The sequence below is a fragment of the Toxotes jaculatrix genome, chromosome 24 (assembly GCF_017976425.1).
Source record: "Toxotes jaculatrix isolate fToxJac2 chromosome 24, fToxJac2.pri, whole genome shotgun sequence".
NCBI lineage: Eukaryota > Metazoa > Chordata > Actinopteri > Toxotidae > Toxotes > Toxotes jaculatrix.
Window position 1 is genome coordinate 8,675,506 of NC_054417.1, and position 12,587 is coordinate 8,688,092.

The 12,587-nt window shown below is 43.4% G+C and overlaps 2 protein-coding genes across 4 annotated transcripts; both read right to left on the reverse strand.

Annotated features, from left to right (window-relative positions):
• Positions 1-897: 897 nt before the first annotated feature.
• On the reverse strand, positions 898-6,907 carry LOC121177999 (complex I assembly factor TIMMDC1, mitochondrial-like). Of its 3 annotated transcripts, none has more exons than XM_041032465.1 (8): positions 6,862-6,907; positions 4,949-5,286; positions 4,122-4,287; positions 3,756-3,844; positions 3,375-3,442; positions 2,848-2,926; positions 1,369-1,479; positions 898-1,264 (listed from the first exon to the last, which is right to left on the reverse strand). In XM_041032465.1, exons 2-8 carry the CDS (start codon positions 5,263-5,265, stop codon positions 1,114-1,116), a joined length of 981 nt encoding a protein of 326 aa, XP_040888399.1. In that variant the 5' UTR covers positions 5,266-5,286; positions 6,862-6,907; the 3' UTR covers positions 898-1,113. The 3 variants fall into 3 exon arrangements, with proteins under 3 accessions (XP_040888399.1, XP_040888400.1, XP_040888401.1); XM_041032466.1 differs by lacking the exon at positions 6,862-6,907 and having other exon boundaries at positions 898-1,123; positions 1,160-1,264; XM_041032467.1 differs by lacking the exons at positions 898-1,264; positions 1,369-1,479 and adding an exon at positions 2,211-2,325 and having other exon boundaries at positions 6,853-6,898.
• A 1,457-nt stretch (positions 6,908-8,364) lies between these two features.
• Positions 8,365-12,435, reverse strand: poglut1 (protein O-glucosyltransferase 1). Its single transcript, XM_041032463.1, has 11 exons — positions 12,202-12,435; positions 11,460-11,550; positions 11,103-11,246; positions 10,863-10,998; positions 10,650-10,771; positions 10,160-10,219; positions 9,699-9,798; positions 9,557-9,615; positions 9,175-9,342; positions 8,991-9,047; positions 8,365-8,685 (listed from the first exon to the last, which is right to left on the reverse strand). The coding sequence occupies exons 1-11, from the start codon at positions 12,272-12,274 to the stop codon at positions 8,529-8,531; spliced, it is 1,167 nt and encodes a 388-aa protein (XP_040888397.1). The 5' UTR covers positions 12,275-12,435; the 3' UTR covers positions 8,365-8,528.
• Positions 12,436-12,587: the final 152 nt, after the last annotated feature.

The following is a 12,587-nucleotide window of genomic DNA, read 5'->3' on the forward strand; positions in this document are numbered from 1 at the left end:
GTGTCACATCTTGTTTACACCAGGGGCCGAGGCTATGTTTGACCTAGTTGCTGAAAAGCCCAAGAGGCAAAGTCAAAAGCACACTGCACATAACAGACACGGGGAAAAGAAAAAGCCATTTTTCTCACATGGACGTGGATTATTTGTTGCTTTGGTGTCACAAGCTGAGGTGCGCTGAATATAAATAAACGTCAGTTTCCATTCCAGTCACTAACCACGTGAAGACAGCTGAGGACATGTCTTGGCAGGCCGGCGTGAGTGATGAGCCATCGCTGTTTGACAGTTTGACAGTTGGTGAAAACCATGTTGTAAAAACATGGCTTTCACAGGGAGAGCAGTTTGTTCAGCGTTTACCCACATGGGGGCAACGCTAGAGAGCACACAACATGAGCGTACAGTGAAACACCATTGTTTAAAGATGACAGTGAATTAATGTAGGATACAGTCTGTTTCTTTCAATTGAGGATGTTTTATTAGGTTGTGTCACAATGGCAACGCTGCACTTTCAGATTCAGACTTCGAATCGCATCAGTTGTTTTATGCTGTTAATCAAAGAGAAAAAACATTTGACCAATATTGATACGAGATCCAGAGTCCGATTAAAGCTTTGACCATCCAAATGACAGTTTGTCTTCTGTGGGAAGAGGCCGATATGAAATGGTACCTTAAAGACGTGTCATCTTCAATGCATCAGGTGTCAACCGGACATTATGTGGACTCTGTACTGGCAGAGTAAAGTCCATTTAATGTCCGGTTCAACTCATTAGGACAATTGCGTCCACACGTAAAGCTCCTCTGGGTAATGTCTAGAAAAGTTCAAGGTTGCAGTGAATGTGTGAACACAGCTGCTCTCCCCACCCTCTCTCACTCACACTCACACTCACTCACACACACACACACACACCTATTGCAACTGCCCAATAGCTGACCTGCACAACCATCTCCTGAGTTACTCTATGGCTCCTTTGTAGTAGTTTTTTTTCCCCTTTTATTTCAGACATCAAGTTTTCATTCAGTTAGACAGAACATGTGTGACAGAGTCCAGGCAAACCAGTGACTTGTTTATCCTCGGGTGTGTAAAGTCCCACCTCAATGTCCAGCAGACAGCTACTGTCATTGGCTGCTTGAGTCCTGAGCTGCATCCTCATTCTGTGGTAACCTGAGCAGCTCCTGGATCCTCTGCATGTCCTTATGAGTTTCCTCTGCCTCGCAGCTGACATTCAGATCTCCAATCAGCTCATCCGTCAACTGCAAACGGGCCGTCCTTATGATTTTACAGAAACAGAGCAATGTGTTAATGTAACAACGCTGTGTTTCTTTAACGCTCGGTGCATGATCGCATGATTAAAATCTTCTCACTGAACTCACCATTCTGCCAGTCTCAGCTCATACAGCTCCCTGCGCTCTCTCCTCCTCCTCTCTCGGACACCTTCTCCGGCTACAGACTGCATGCTGATGATCAAAGCGCCCGTGGGAAGCCTGAGCAGAATTAATTTGGTATAATTATTATAAGCATGTGTTTAGAATATTTTAAATTGCTTGACAGATTATATATTTACATCTGAACACAGTGTTTTTACATTTCATACTACACATAAAAACATCAGAGACTGTATATTCTGTAGAAAATATAAAGTATCATATGAAACCTTTGCAGTTGACCACTTACTGGCCACATTACACATAACACTGGGGTCACTGGGTTTGTCCCACATTCCTAAAACACTTCCTGCTCTTACATAATCTGTTTTGGAACAAACCACATCCAAGTTGTGTTACAGCACCTACTTCAGTTGCATAAACCTCCCCAAGCCTGTCAGTCACTTACACAACTGTAACAAGTTGGTGTCCCATTCCCTCTCAGCTGTCTCTAACAAAGTCACTTCCTCCTCTGCAGCTCCCCCTTTCCTGCTCCACCTTCCAGTCACACCTCCTCCACGTGCCAGGACAAGGAGCTGACATCTGGAGCGTGATGTGCTTTCCGATTAGCAGCCTGCTTTCACTTCGCCTGCCCCCCTCCCCCTTCTACCCCGACTGCACCTGGCGTAGCCGGGGCTGGGGCTGTTTGCACACATCAAACGCTCCAGGTGGCTGGTCACTGAGGCAGACAGTGAAAGGGAGAGAAGGAGGAGGAGGAGGAAGAGGAGGAGAAGATGGCAGCATTACGGCCGATGGGAGAACAGACTGGGGCCGAGCTGATGTGGAGCCCACGATCGCAGAGCCGATCAAAACCGGCCCCTCCGGTCTGTTACGCCGTCAAACGCCTCGCGCTCAATCTCCATTATACAACCGCACTCTAATCTGCTCCTGGCTCTGTGCAGTCGGCTCAAAGTGGCCAGAGAAACGAGTGAAAAGCGGGACGGGGAGAAGAGAGTGTTGAGCAGAGACAGGAGAAATGAGACAGAGAGAAGCACGAGTCCAGATCAGACCGTGGGAGATGGAGATGAGAGGCTGGAATAACAGAGATGGTATAAATGGAGAGGGCCAGCTGCTGCCTTGGCCTGACTCCTTGCTCTAGTACCCAAAACATGGCCCTCTGTGGTGCACATGAGTCCCTCTGGCACCGTCAACAGAGTTGGAGGTGAGGGTTGGGGGTTCAGCTGGGCGACAGAGGGTCGCTGGGAGGGGTGCAGCTGGCTGCCAGAGCACTCGCTGCTCTCCAGCTCACGGGCACAAACACAGATATGCACGAGCGCGTGTGTGCATGTCTGGTAAAAAACAATTCCATCGCAGCTCCTGACAATATAATTTAACGAGGACTGAAATTCTTCTTTACAGATCAGTCACTCTATGACTTGGACTGTGAGAATGTGAAAGGATGCTCGCCGAGGCGGGAGCCGACCTTACCCCATCGCTGCTCCGATGACGGTCCCCGCCACCAGCCCTCGAAGGCCCAGGTTCAGCCTGAAAAGGCCTCCGGTGACAGCTGATCACACACACATAAGGTTTCATTAGCATCATTCATAACTCAGTGTCCTGGCATGTGTACTGTCTTTAAACAGTTTGTCATCAGGTCAAAATTAAACACACAACATCCAAAAAATATGACATTACGTTTACTGGACTGTGAATTTCTGCAGTCACCGGGTCATGTTTTATATTATTACTGTATAGCTGTAAGTTATAGTATCATCAAAATATGATACAAATCCTACATACAGTCAAACCACAGGCAAACAACACACAACAGAAACAGGACTGAACTGTGGAGCAGCTCAGTGAAAACGCTGGGTTTGTATGGGACAGGTCCCAGATGGAAACATGGAGATGTGCAGGTGTTGTTGTGACACAGCTCTGTTAATGTTTCCTGGATACATAAAGAAAGAATGAAAGAGAGAAAAAGAAAGGGTGTCATCAGGCCCCGTGTGACTCACCTCCGGCTGCGACGTAATGGCTGAGGGTATACTGGTCCCGGTACACAGACAGGCCCGTGCTGACCGAACTGCAGAGGCAGAGGGAGAGAGCTGACCGATGAGGGAAAGACAGACTGACTGAAACCATCACACATGAAAAATAATCAAATCAATGATACAGACGTTATCTAAAATACATTATTTTTAAATGGACGTCACATCTAAAATATACTAAACACTAAGTGGCTGCCACAGAATGAAAAGTGCTCCCATCAGATGAACTAACACATAACTTTGTCACAACCCTTCACTTTGAACCAGTCTGAGCTGGTTCATAATAACTCAGTTGGACTTGCATCAAATTGAATTAAGTCCAACTTGTCTTCATACTTTTTTACTTACTTGAACAGGGTGACAAAAGCAGCCACTCTCCAGCTCCACCTCCATCCATATCTCACAAAACCCCGGATAGCTGCATTATGTGCTGAGCGCTGCGTCAAACAGAAAAGACACACCGTCCACCCTTAGAATACTGCAGCTTATTCTAACAACACTGTAACATCATCTATATTTTCTGCCGGGACAAAAGCACCAAGTATCAGGGTTAGTGTCACTTTTCAGACCACTCTGGAGCGATGGATTTCTACGCTACTTTACCCTTCGACTTAAAACTAAAATTTGTTTTAAAACTTTCCTACATGCTCTCCTGGTTTTCAGATAATTAATACTGACGTGCAGACACACAGAGAGAATACAGATTTCATTTACCACTGCATCCACACGACTCGTGTAGATTTCCGCCTGATTGAGCTGGATGTACCTCTGCCTGGCGTGGCGTGCGGCTGGCAGGCCTCCGTAGATCAAACCCGCGAGTGCGGCCGCCATACCGCTCTTTATGATGTTGGTCAGCTCCTCCGGGTACCTCTGCGTCACGCTGCAGCCACACAAGAATGACAGGGCATGTTTCGTTTGAAAAACAAGCCAGTGAAGTTCACTGATTCTAACTCACTTCAATCATTTTTTCTGTGAATTGTACTTTCACGGTTACCCCTTGTACTTTACTCAGCATTTTTAATTTACTACAGTGAACTTAACAACGTCCTGCAATTCCCAAAGTAGAATCTGACACTTCTCTGACATTTTGATGTACCCAAAGTCTCATTTACTACCAGCACTTCAGATCCCTGAAGGATCGGACGCAGGCTGCTGCTAAGATCGGTTTTCTTTATCCATTAATTTACTGGTAATTTTTATGATTACGCAACTGATGATTTGGTCAATAAAAAGTTGGAAATTCAACATAAGCAAAGACAGAGTTCACTGGCACATAAGTTCAGAAGAACAGCAGAGCACAAATGAAAAGCTGGTAACTACAATGTTTGGCATTTTTGCAAAAAGCCATTAATCACTTGTTAGAATAGTTGCCAATTACTTATGTTGATTAATTAACTGATTAATCAAGTACTTGTTTCAATTCTAGATTCTCTGACATCACGTTGTTTACATCCGCAACAACACAATACCAAACAACCCAGTGGATAAAGAAAACGGTGTGTTGAAAAAAAAAAGGAATTAAAAAAGAAACAACCACTAACTCTCTGTCAAAGAGGTCCTTAATGCGGTCCCATCCTGTGTCTGGGAATTCTGGCTTGCCCACGCCGCTTGGCACGGTGCTTGGAGAGGAGTTGGGTGCGGGACCGGCGGAGGAGGATGTGGGGGAAGAGGGCATCTGTGCACGCTGGGCAGCAGCCTCATCAGCTGCGTGGACCCTGGGGAGCAGGAAGCAGAAGGAAGGAGGCCTGGCGCTGTGGATGAGCCCCTGCAGTAGGCCGGTGTTCAGAACGCCCCAGGGGGCTGAATCCGCCTGCCGTCTCTGCGGGGCGAAGCTCGATCTGGGTTGCTCTGGACGCATCACGCTTCAGCTGGCGTTAGACTGCAGCAGAGAGACGGTAACACATGGACACGGGTTGAGATGCTGCGCTCGCTTCCTTGACTTACGCTCCATCCTCAAAACAAATAGCCTTAAGGCAAATGAAATCCTGGCAGGGCTACACAGGCTGTCAGACTCAGCAGCTGTTAAATGGTGCAGTCCTATCGAAACACACTGGGCACACAAGCACATTCTCTTGGGAATACTTTCTTTACTTCAAAATGCATCATCAAGCTATCAATGCACCACTGGGACCCTCAGGTCCTCTGTTGGATGGCCCAGGGTGAGAGGTAAAGAAAAAAGGTGACTTTATCTCTACAAATCTGACTCTGAGACCTGAGAAATGCATAAATATAAGACTCTACGCACAATCATCTCCTATAAGAGCACAAGATCAGAGATAAGAGCACTATGGTTATGCTGAATGCTTAAACAACATGCTTTTAGTGGGCTTTATATTCCATGTCATCTAGGTTTATTTAAACACACCCAGTGTGTCTTCATTTGTTGTTTCACAATGTGGAGGGAGGGGGGGGGGGGGGGGGGGGGGCTTCCAAGAATGTAATATAAAACTTTTGATTCATAATATAAACATGTTTAAGGCTAATTCTGTTTGGGCCTTTTGTCCACTTCAGACACCAACACTTGCTGCTAATAGCTTCATATGTGTTTTTGTGTAATTCCATTGAGAATACAATGCATTGAGGGTTGTGTTGGGGGATTTATAGCGCCCCCCTGTGACTTGGGCTGAGAATGCTTTTGTGAACGTGTTTCACAGTTTGAAGACAAGTTTGTGGTTGAAAAACCATGACTTGTACCCAGAATGTCAATAAACCCGGCCCCTTGCACAGACACCTTGGCTGACGGCGGCCATGTTTTTCTCCCTATCCTGCTCATTTATAAAAGAACTTATGGATTATGGATGTGCATCTCATCCATAATCACGGCCTTTATGTTCCAGGTGTGTTTCTGAGTATACAACTGGCTTCAGGTGGGCTCGCGGTGCCACCATCAAGCCGACTGGGGCCATATTTCTTGGGAAGCATTTGCACATCATTTCCAATTACTGGCCCAAATTTCATGTTTCTAACTCAACTGAGCTCAACGCAGTTTAAGCCAACAAATAATAATAATAACAACCAGAATAATAAAATACACCACCTAACAAAGTTAGGGAACTGCCCTCCACCTGCTCACTTCTCCTTGTCAGTCTAACGACACTCGGTTGTGGCTTTTCCAGCGCCGTATTTTCTTTCTCTTTGACGGAAAAAAACCAAACTACTTTACATTCTCTCGACTTTACAACTCTCACGATCTGTGAAACTATGATGTAAACTTCAGTCCTCGCCCTAGTCGTCCGAAAACTGCAAGAAAAACGTAAATTACCACGCCTGTCCGATAATGGAAGCGCCAGTTGCCGTAGCCTTAGCGTTTGTCGACCACAAGGTTCTCTGTTATCACGGTGGGAAAAGCGGTTTTTACCGTAAGGCAGGAAACTTCTCTACAACAACCCGGTTTACTTTATGAAGCGAACAAGCCTGGTTAATACACAGAAATTCCAGATAATACCTACAGTACCGTTTCTCATCGTCGCCCTTCGGCAGCCATCACACGTAACGTACCAATACACTACCTCTGACCTGGGCACGTTCAGGGAGAGTCATGAGTCACGTGTGTGAACAGCGCCCCCTGTCGGTGGAGGACCGAAAACGTCGCTGCGTTATTTGGATTGCACACAGGAGTGCAAATGTAAAAAGCACAAAGACGCTGACAGAGAACACTTCACTGAGAGGATGTTTTTAAGAACCACACTGTTTATTTGCCTAAAAACAAAACTGTGGACAAGCCCTGACAACAAGTTGAATGTCATATAATCAGGCACATGATCACAGCTTTTTGGTCAATTCAACATTCTAGTTTTTACCACAGTTAACATCAGACTGTAAATAATGACATGAGCACTGTGCAAATACTACAACATATTCAGCACAATCCTGTATCAGTAACACATCATCTGTCACCTGGACACAAAGGCAGATTCTTCTCTAAAGGTAAAAAACAGTAAATGTGAGTGTTTCTCCGAAAGTCCACACTTCAAAATAAAACAAATGTAAAGTCATTACTGCTTCCTGTTGGCACTTTGTTTGGAATTAAATGTTGATGATGTCAGAGGACGTCGACAAACAGACACCGTTATCGCATTGTTTGCATAAACAAGTACATCACACAGTGTGTGGATATGTTGGTGTAATGACGCTTGGTAACAGTCTTGGAGTTTCTCCAGTTGTCCAGTAGAGGGCGATGTCGCATAACCCAGTTCAACCTCACTGTCAATAAAGACATGATTCAAACTACTTGAAACTAAAACATTACCGTTCAAAAATATTCAGCATCAGTGATGACACTTTTCCCATCGAGAACACAGAGGATCAGCTAAGTAAGTATCACCTTTGATCATCCCACAGGTGCAAGGCACTGAACTTCTTTACCTGTGTCCTTGAATGTAGTGATAGTTTACCAAGTTGACATTCAAATACTAAATTGGAACTAAAGATTTTATATCCACAAGTTTGGGTGACTCACAGGAGAAAGATAAAAAAAAAAAAAAAACAACAACGATGGTCAAAACTGCAGCAACAATAGTCAATATATCCTGACTTTTACTACCTAGTAAAGGTCAAACTCCAAAAATGCAGGATCCTACAATTCCCATACTGCAATTTGATTGTGTTTTTTCATTAGACTTTCCCTGCCACGTTTCAAACTCCACATCCCCCCATTTTCTTCAAGTTAAACGTGAGAATTTTCACCCCCTCCTCAGACACAGAAAACATACACCTGTTTGTACAGGCTGAGTAGTGTTCCTCTTGATGAGTAAACTGACCTCGACGTAGAAAACCTGCCCCTTTGATGAGTAAAATAAAAGTTCAGAAACACACCTCACAGGGATGTTTCTTTGCTGGTGAGTTTTTTTTTGGAAATAAATCAACATTTGGCATCAAAGTGGCACCTGAAGAAAACTCATGAAACTGCACCTGTAAGGGCACGTGGGCTGTAGGAATCAACCAATCACACTCCACATTACAATGAAACACTGAATTCATTAGAAACGCATGTGAAAAGTAACTGGTCAAAGTTATAGACTTTACATTTGTTTAGAAAAAAAACTGTTGTGGTGGTGGAATAATTACATTCATTATCAAGAGTTTCCCTTCACTACAACTGCTCTGGTCCCACAGAGCCTCTTATAGCTCCGTCTTGCTGGGTCTGTGGACAATCTGGTTGTAGCTGTTCCTTCTTTTAGGTTTGTAGGTCAGGAGATGGCTGAACTCAGTGAGGAGTCTCTCCCAGTAGCAGGAAACATCTTGTATCCGCAGGTGGTCGAGGATGAATTCCTTACCCCTGCAGGGAGGGAGAGAAACAGGAAGTCAGACACTGTTTTATCTGCTCATGAGGGCTTAAAGGAGCACTATGTAACATTGCCAGCAAGCGCTTAAAATGGGTACTGGAGTCCAAGTTCAAAATATTAGAGGGTGCTTTCTTTCCCTGCCCCGTCCTCCCCAGACTCAGAGCTCACGTGGGTTGCCAGGTTACAGATGCTGAGTCTACAGGAACAGGTGCAGCATTGACAATAACAGGCGACGGGTCCGACGCTGTAAGCTACATGAGTTTCCATCAAAATTCAATCACTAAATATGATCCCATACCTCATGGCGATCTCCTGTGCAATGGCATCATTCTCTTTGACAAACTGCAGAAGCTGCCTGAGGACACAGAACATGTAAAGACATAAGCAAATCAGACTAAATCAATCAAACTAGAAATAATTAGACCAGGAATCCAAGTGTACAAAGGATTATTCGTAAAAAGAAGTGACACAAGCTGAGGTACCTGACATCAGAGAGATCCTGCTTGACTGGGATGTAGTGGACCCAGGGCTTGAGCTGAGGGTAAAAATACTCCTGCCACTCGTCCCCAACGTGGAACACCAGAGAACCACAGAGGAAGAGATGTTTGAAGCGGAAGCTGGCTGCCACACCACGGAAGTTGAATAGATACCTGGAAGAGTTTTAGAGAAAGAAGTTATGGGAGTTTTTTTTTTTCAAAACATGGTGCATGTATATTAAGTCTCATATTCTCAGATTCTTTACAAAATTATGCACAAATTACACACTGAACATCAAACTACAGCATGTGCAGCAGGTCATCTTTAAATTTCAATTTATCTTCTTTTATTCTATGACCTAAAAACAAACGGGGGACTCCAGCTTACTTGTATTTGCAGTGATCAACCAATGGGATTTCTTTGGCTGGGGGTCTCCCCAGTGTGTCCTATGACAGAAAGGCAAACCTCATTAGTAAACAACAAAACAGATCATTTGGTTTTCCTCTGAGAAAAAAACAGTGTGACTGACCCTCTCAGACTTCCAGGCCTGGTTCTTTGTGTACTCTGCATCCACCAGCTCCGGAGCTTCTCTCGACAGAAGGATCAGAGGGTCTCGCTCTGGACTGGTCCTGTCAAAGAAACAGAAAAGAGACGATGCAAATCAGCTCAGAAAATAAACAAGATGGAAATTCTGGCGTTGCATTTAGCGAGGGAAACATCTGCAAGCAAAGTTTGCAAGTGGAAGTTGAGGCATGACAGCATTTTAGTTTTTTTGCTAAAGGTACAGGGATACATACTGTAAATGCCCCTACGTCTAGCTGGCACGGCTAATAAATAGTCACCTCATATAAAGTCTGCACTTTGCCACCAACTGCGATAAGAGGATTGTGACGTAAACAATTGTTACCAGTGAAAATCAGATGCAGCGACATTTGGATTGTTGTGGAATCTGAAATAATTACACAGGCGAGTAAAATGTACAGGACTGACCGTGAGCCTCTGAAGAATCCTTTCGACTCTTTCTTCTTCCAGGGCCACTGTGCTGCAGACCTGACAGTGCATATCACATGGATAAGGTTCACTGAAATCATACACTTTATAAGACACGACAGCAAGTTCCTATTAAGTGCCTTAATCAATATCATACCATTATCAGATTCGATCACATGATATTTACTATATTTACTTTATAAATAGAATAAAACTTATAAAAATAAACCTTAAAAATTTGCTTATTTTGTTTGACTAACATTCTAAAACCAAAAGATATTCACTTTTAATCAGAGGACACGAAATAAAACCTGCAAATACTCATTTAAGAAGATGAAATCTGTTCTTTCCTTCATTTCAACAGACTATTAAACTGACTAAGTTTATAATTTCACCAACAGTGAAATCGCAGTTTTAGTTTTCATCATATGTCTGGCATAATCGTTTGCCATTTCCTCTCCTGTCGAAGTCTCTAAGTGATAAACCTTACTTTTTAAGGTCCTCCCTCATCAGATCCCATCTCCCCAGTCCAGTGGGGTATATGGGCCACACAGCGGGCCCGCCCTCCCAAAATGTCCACGCAGGGTACATGATGTCCTGGTAGTCTGAGGTCTACTCAAATGAAATATATTTATGTCAAAACCAGTTACTGCATTTAATAAGCATTGATGTATGTGAGCATTAAAGAACTGTCTGGTCTGACCTTACTGAAAGAGAAGACAGGCAAGGTTGGCTGAATCCAGCTGGGGACCTGAGGGTAATCCCTGACATTAACCACCATCTCCAGGTCTGGTAACTTATCGATCACCTCCAGGATGAAATGCTCCACCCCGCTGCACCTGAAAACAAGGAAATTTCATATACATTTAGGGCAGTGTAAACACACCCCTGTAGATACAATATACATGTCTGTTTTGACAAATGTAAACTTTTCTAACTTTACCTGGCAGGGAACATACAGTTGTGTTCTCTGAACAACTTGTGACCAATGATCTGATAGTGGGTGCCCACCCCTCTCTGGATGGTTGCAGCCATGACGTCCTCAGAGATTCCCCCTTTAAAGGGCTGCAAGTCATGCTGTAAGACACTGAAACAGAAATCAGGACAAAAATGATTCCAAGTCTTTAAAAAAATAATTTATAATGCAGCAGTAATTACCTGTCTGATGGGTATGTTTACAACAACAAAATCTAAAATTTGTGGTATTAACTCATTCTTAAAATATGTATTAAGGCATTATAGCATGATTATATTCCTGGACTATAGTACTAAAGCACAGAAACACTGGAATCACACCCACCTTAGATGGCAGCTACAGTTGGCAGGGTTGCACGGAGCGTACCCTTTAACAGCATTGGATATATTTTCTCTAATTTTCTTCCACTCTTTGCCTGTAACAGTGACAAATAATAGCAAAATGTGTCAGGAGAGATTTTTCAGATTGTACCAACCACACCTCATTTAATTATATGTATGACAGAATGAGACTAAGATTCAGTTTCCTCAATTAGGTTTTAAAAACAATCTAACATGCCCTTTGCATCAACTTCCTAAATTAAATTAAATTAGTTTTATTTAGTTTGGACTTTTATTGAAACTTTTTCACACTGCAAAACCATCACTTCCAGTCACTGCAGAATAAAGTATACTCTACAGAAGGAAATTACTTTATCTTTAGAACAGATACAGTTCTAGAAGCAAGCTAATAACGTTATATTGGTTAGTGCTAATTAGCAGTTAGCAGACCTACTGGTCAAACTACACCCAGACACAATAAATAAACCCGTCTTAATGAAATATTTTATTGTTTCGGTTAGCGGAAGCGCAAAGTTTTAACCACAACTCACACAAACTTAAACGTTAACTAGCAGTTTATTAGGGTTCGCTCGTAGGCTAGTAGGCTAGCTGCTGTGAAGCAGTGATGAATGACTCCAACAGTAAAAGTTATCTCGCGGAAGCGCAGCCGAAACAAATGCAGCAAAATCTCGTTGTTTACTTTTTAAAATCATTCCAAGAGTCGTATTTGTTTTAAAATGTATTACCTCCTGCATCAACCAAACATAAAACACAAACTAGCAACAGTATTAAAACCCTCCACATCCAAAAGCCCTCCATTTTTCGCTCTATCCTCTAGCTTTGTCTGAGGCGAAACAAAGCAGTGATCTGTGATCCGTTACTTCTGGCTGAATCCGGTCATTACGGTAATGCGCACAACAAAATTCCTGACGCTACCATAATGCTCAGGCGATTCGTTCCAAGTGGTATTAAAGGGATACTCCTCCCAAATTCTATTCACAATTACACTCATATTCACCAATGTCCATTCAGTATTCATTAGTTTCATAGCATGAGATCCAATTTTCCAATGCATGGCAAAAGTAGTTATTATTATTACTGATATGGAGAAAGATATTGCTGATTAAATGGC

Bases quoted from the DNA above. Each gene is read 5' to 3' on its own strand.
- LOC121177999 (XM_041032465.1), bottom strand. From the start codon at position 5,265: ATGCGTCCAGAGCAACCCAGATCGAGCTTCGCCCCGCAGAGACGGCAG. The intron at 4,288-4,948 runs GTTAGTGGTTGT...GTGTGGCTGCAG, and splicing joins AAGGACCTCTTTGACAGAGA to CGTGACGCAGAGGTACCCGG. The intron at 2,927-3,374 runs GTGAGTCACACG...GTGTGTGATCAG, and splicing joins CCATTACGTCGCAGCCGGAG to CTGTCACCGGAGGCCTTTTC.
- poglut1 (XM_041032463.1), bottom strand. From the start codon at position 12,274: ATGGAGGGCTTTTGGATGTGGAGGGTTTTAATACTGTTGCTAGTTTGT. The intron at 10,999-11,102 runs GTAAAGTTAGAA...CCTTGTTTTCAG, and splicing joins AACTGTATGTTCCCTGCCAG to GTGCAGCGGGGTGGAGCATT. The intron at 10,772-10,862 runs GTCAGACCAGAC...TCATTTGAGTAG, and splicing joins CTGTCTTCTCTTTCAGTAAG to ACCTCAGACTACCAGGACAT.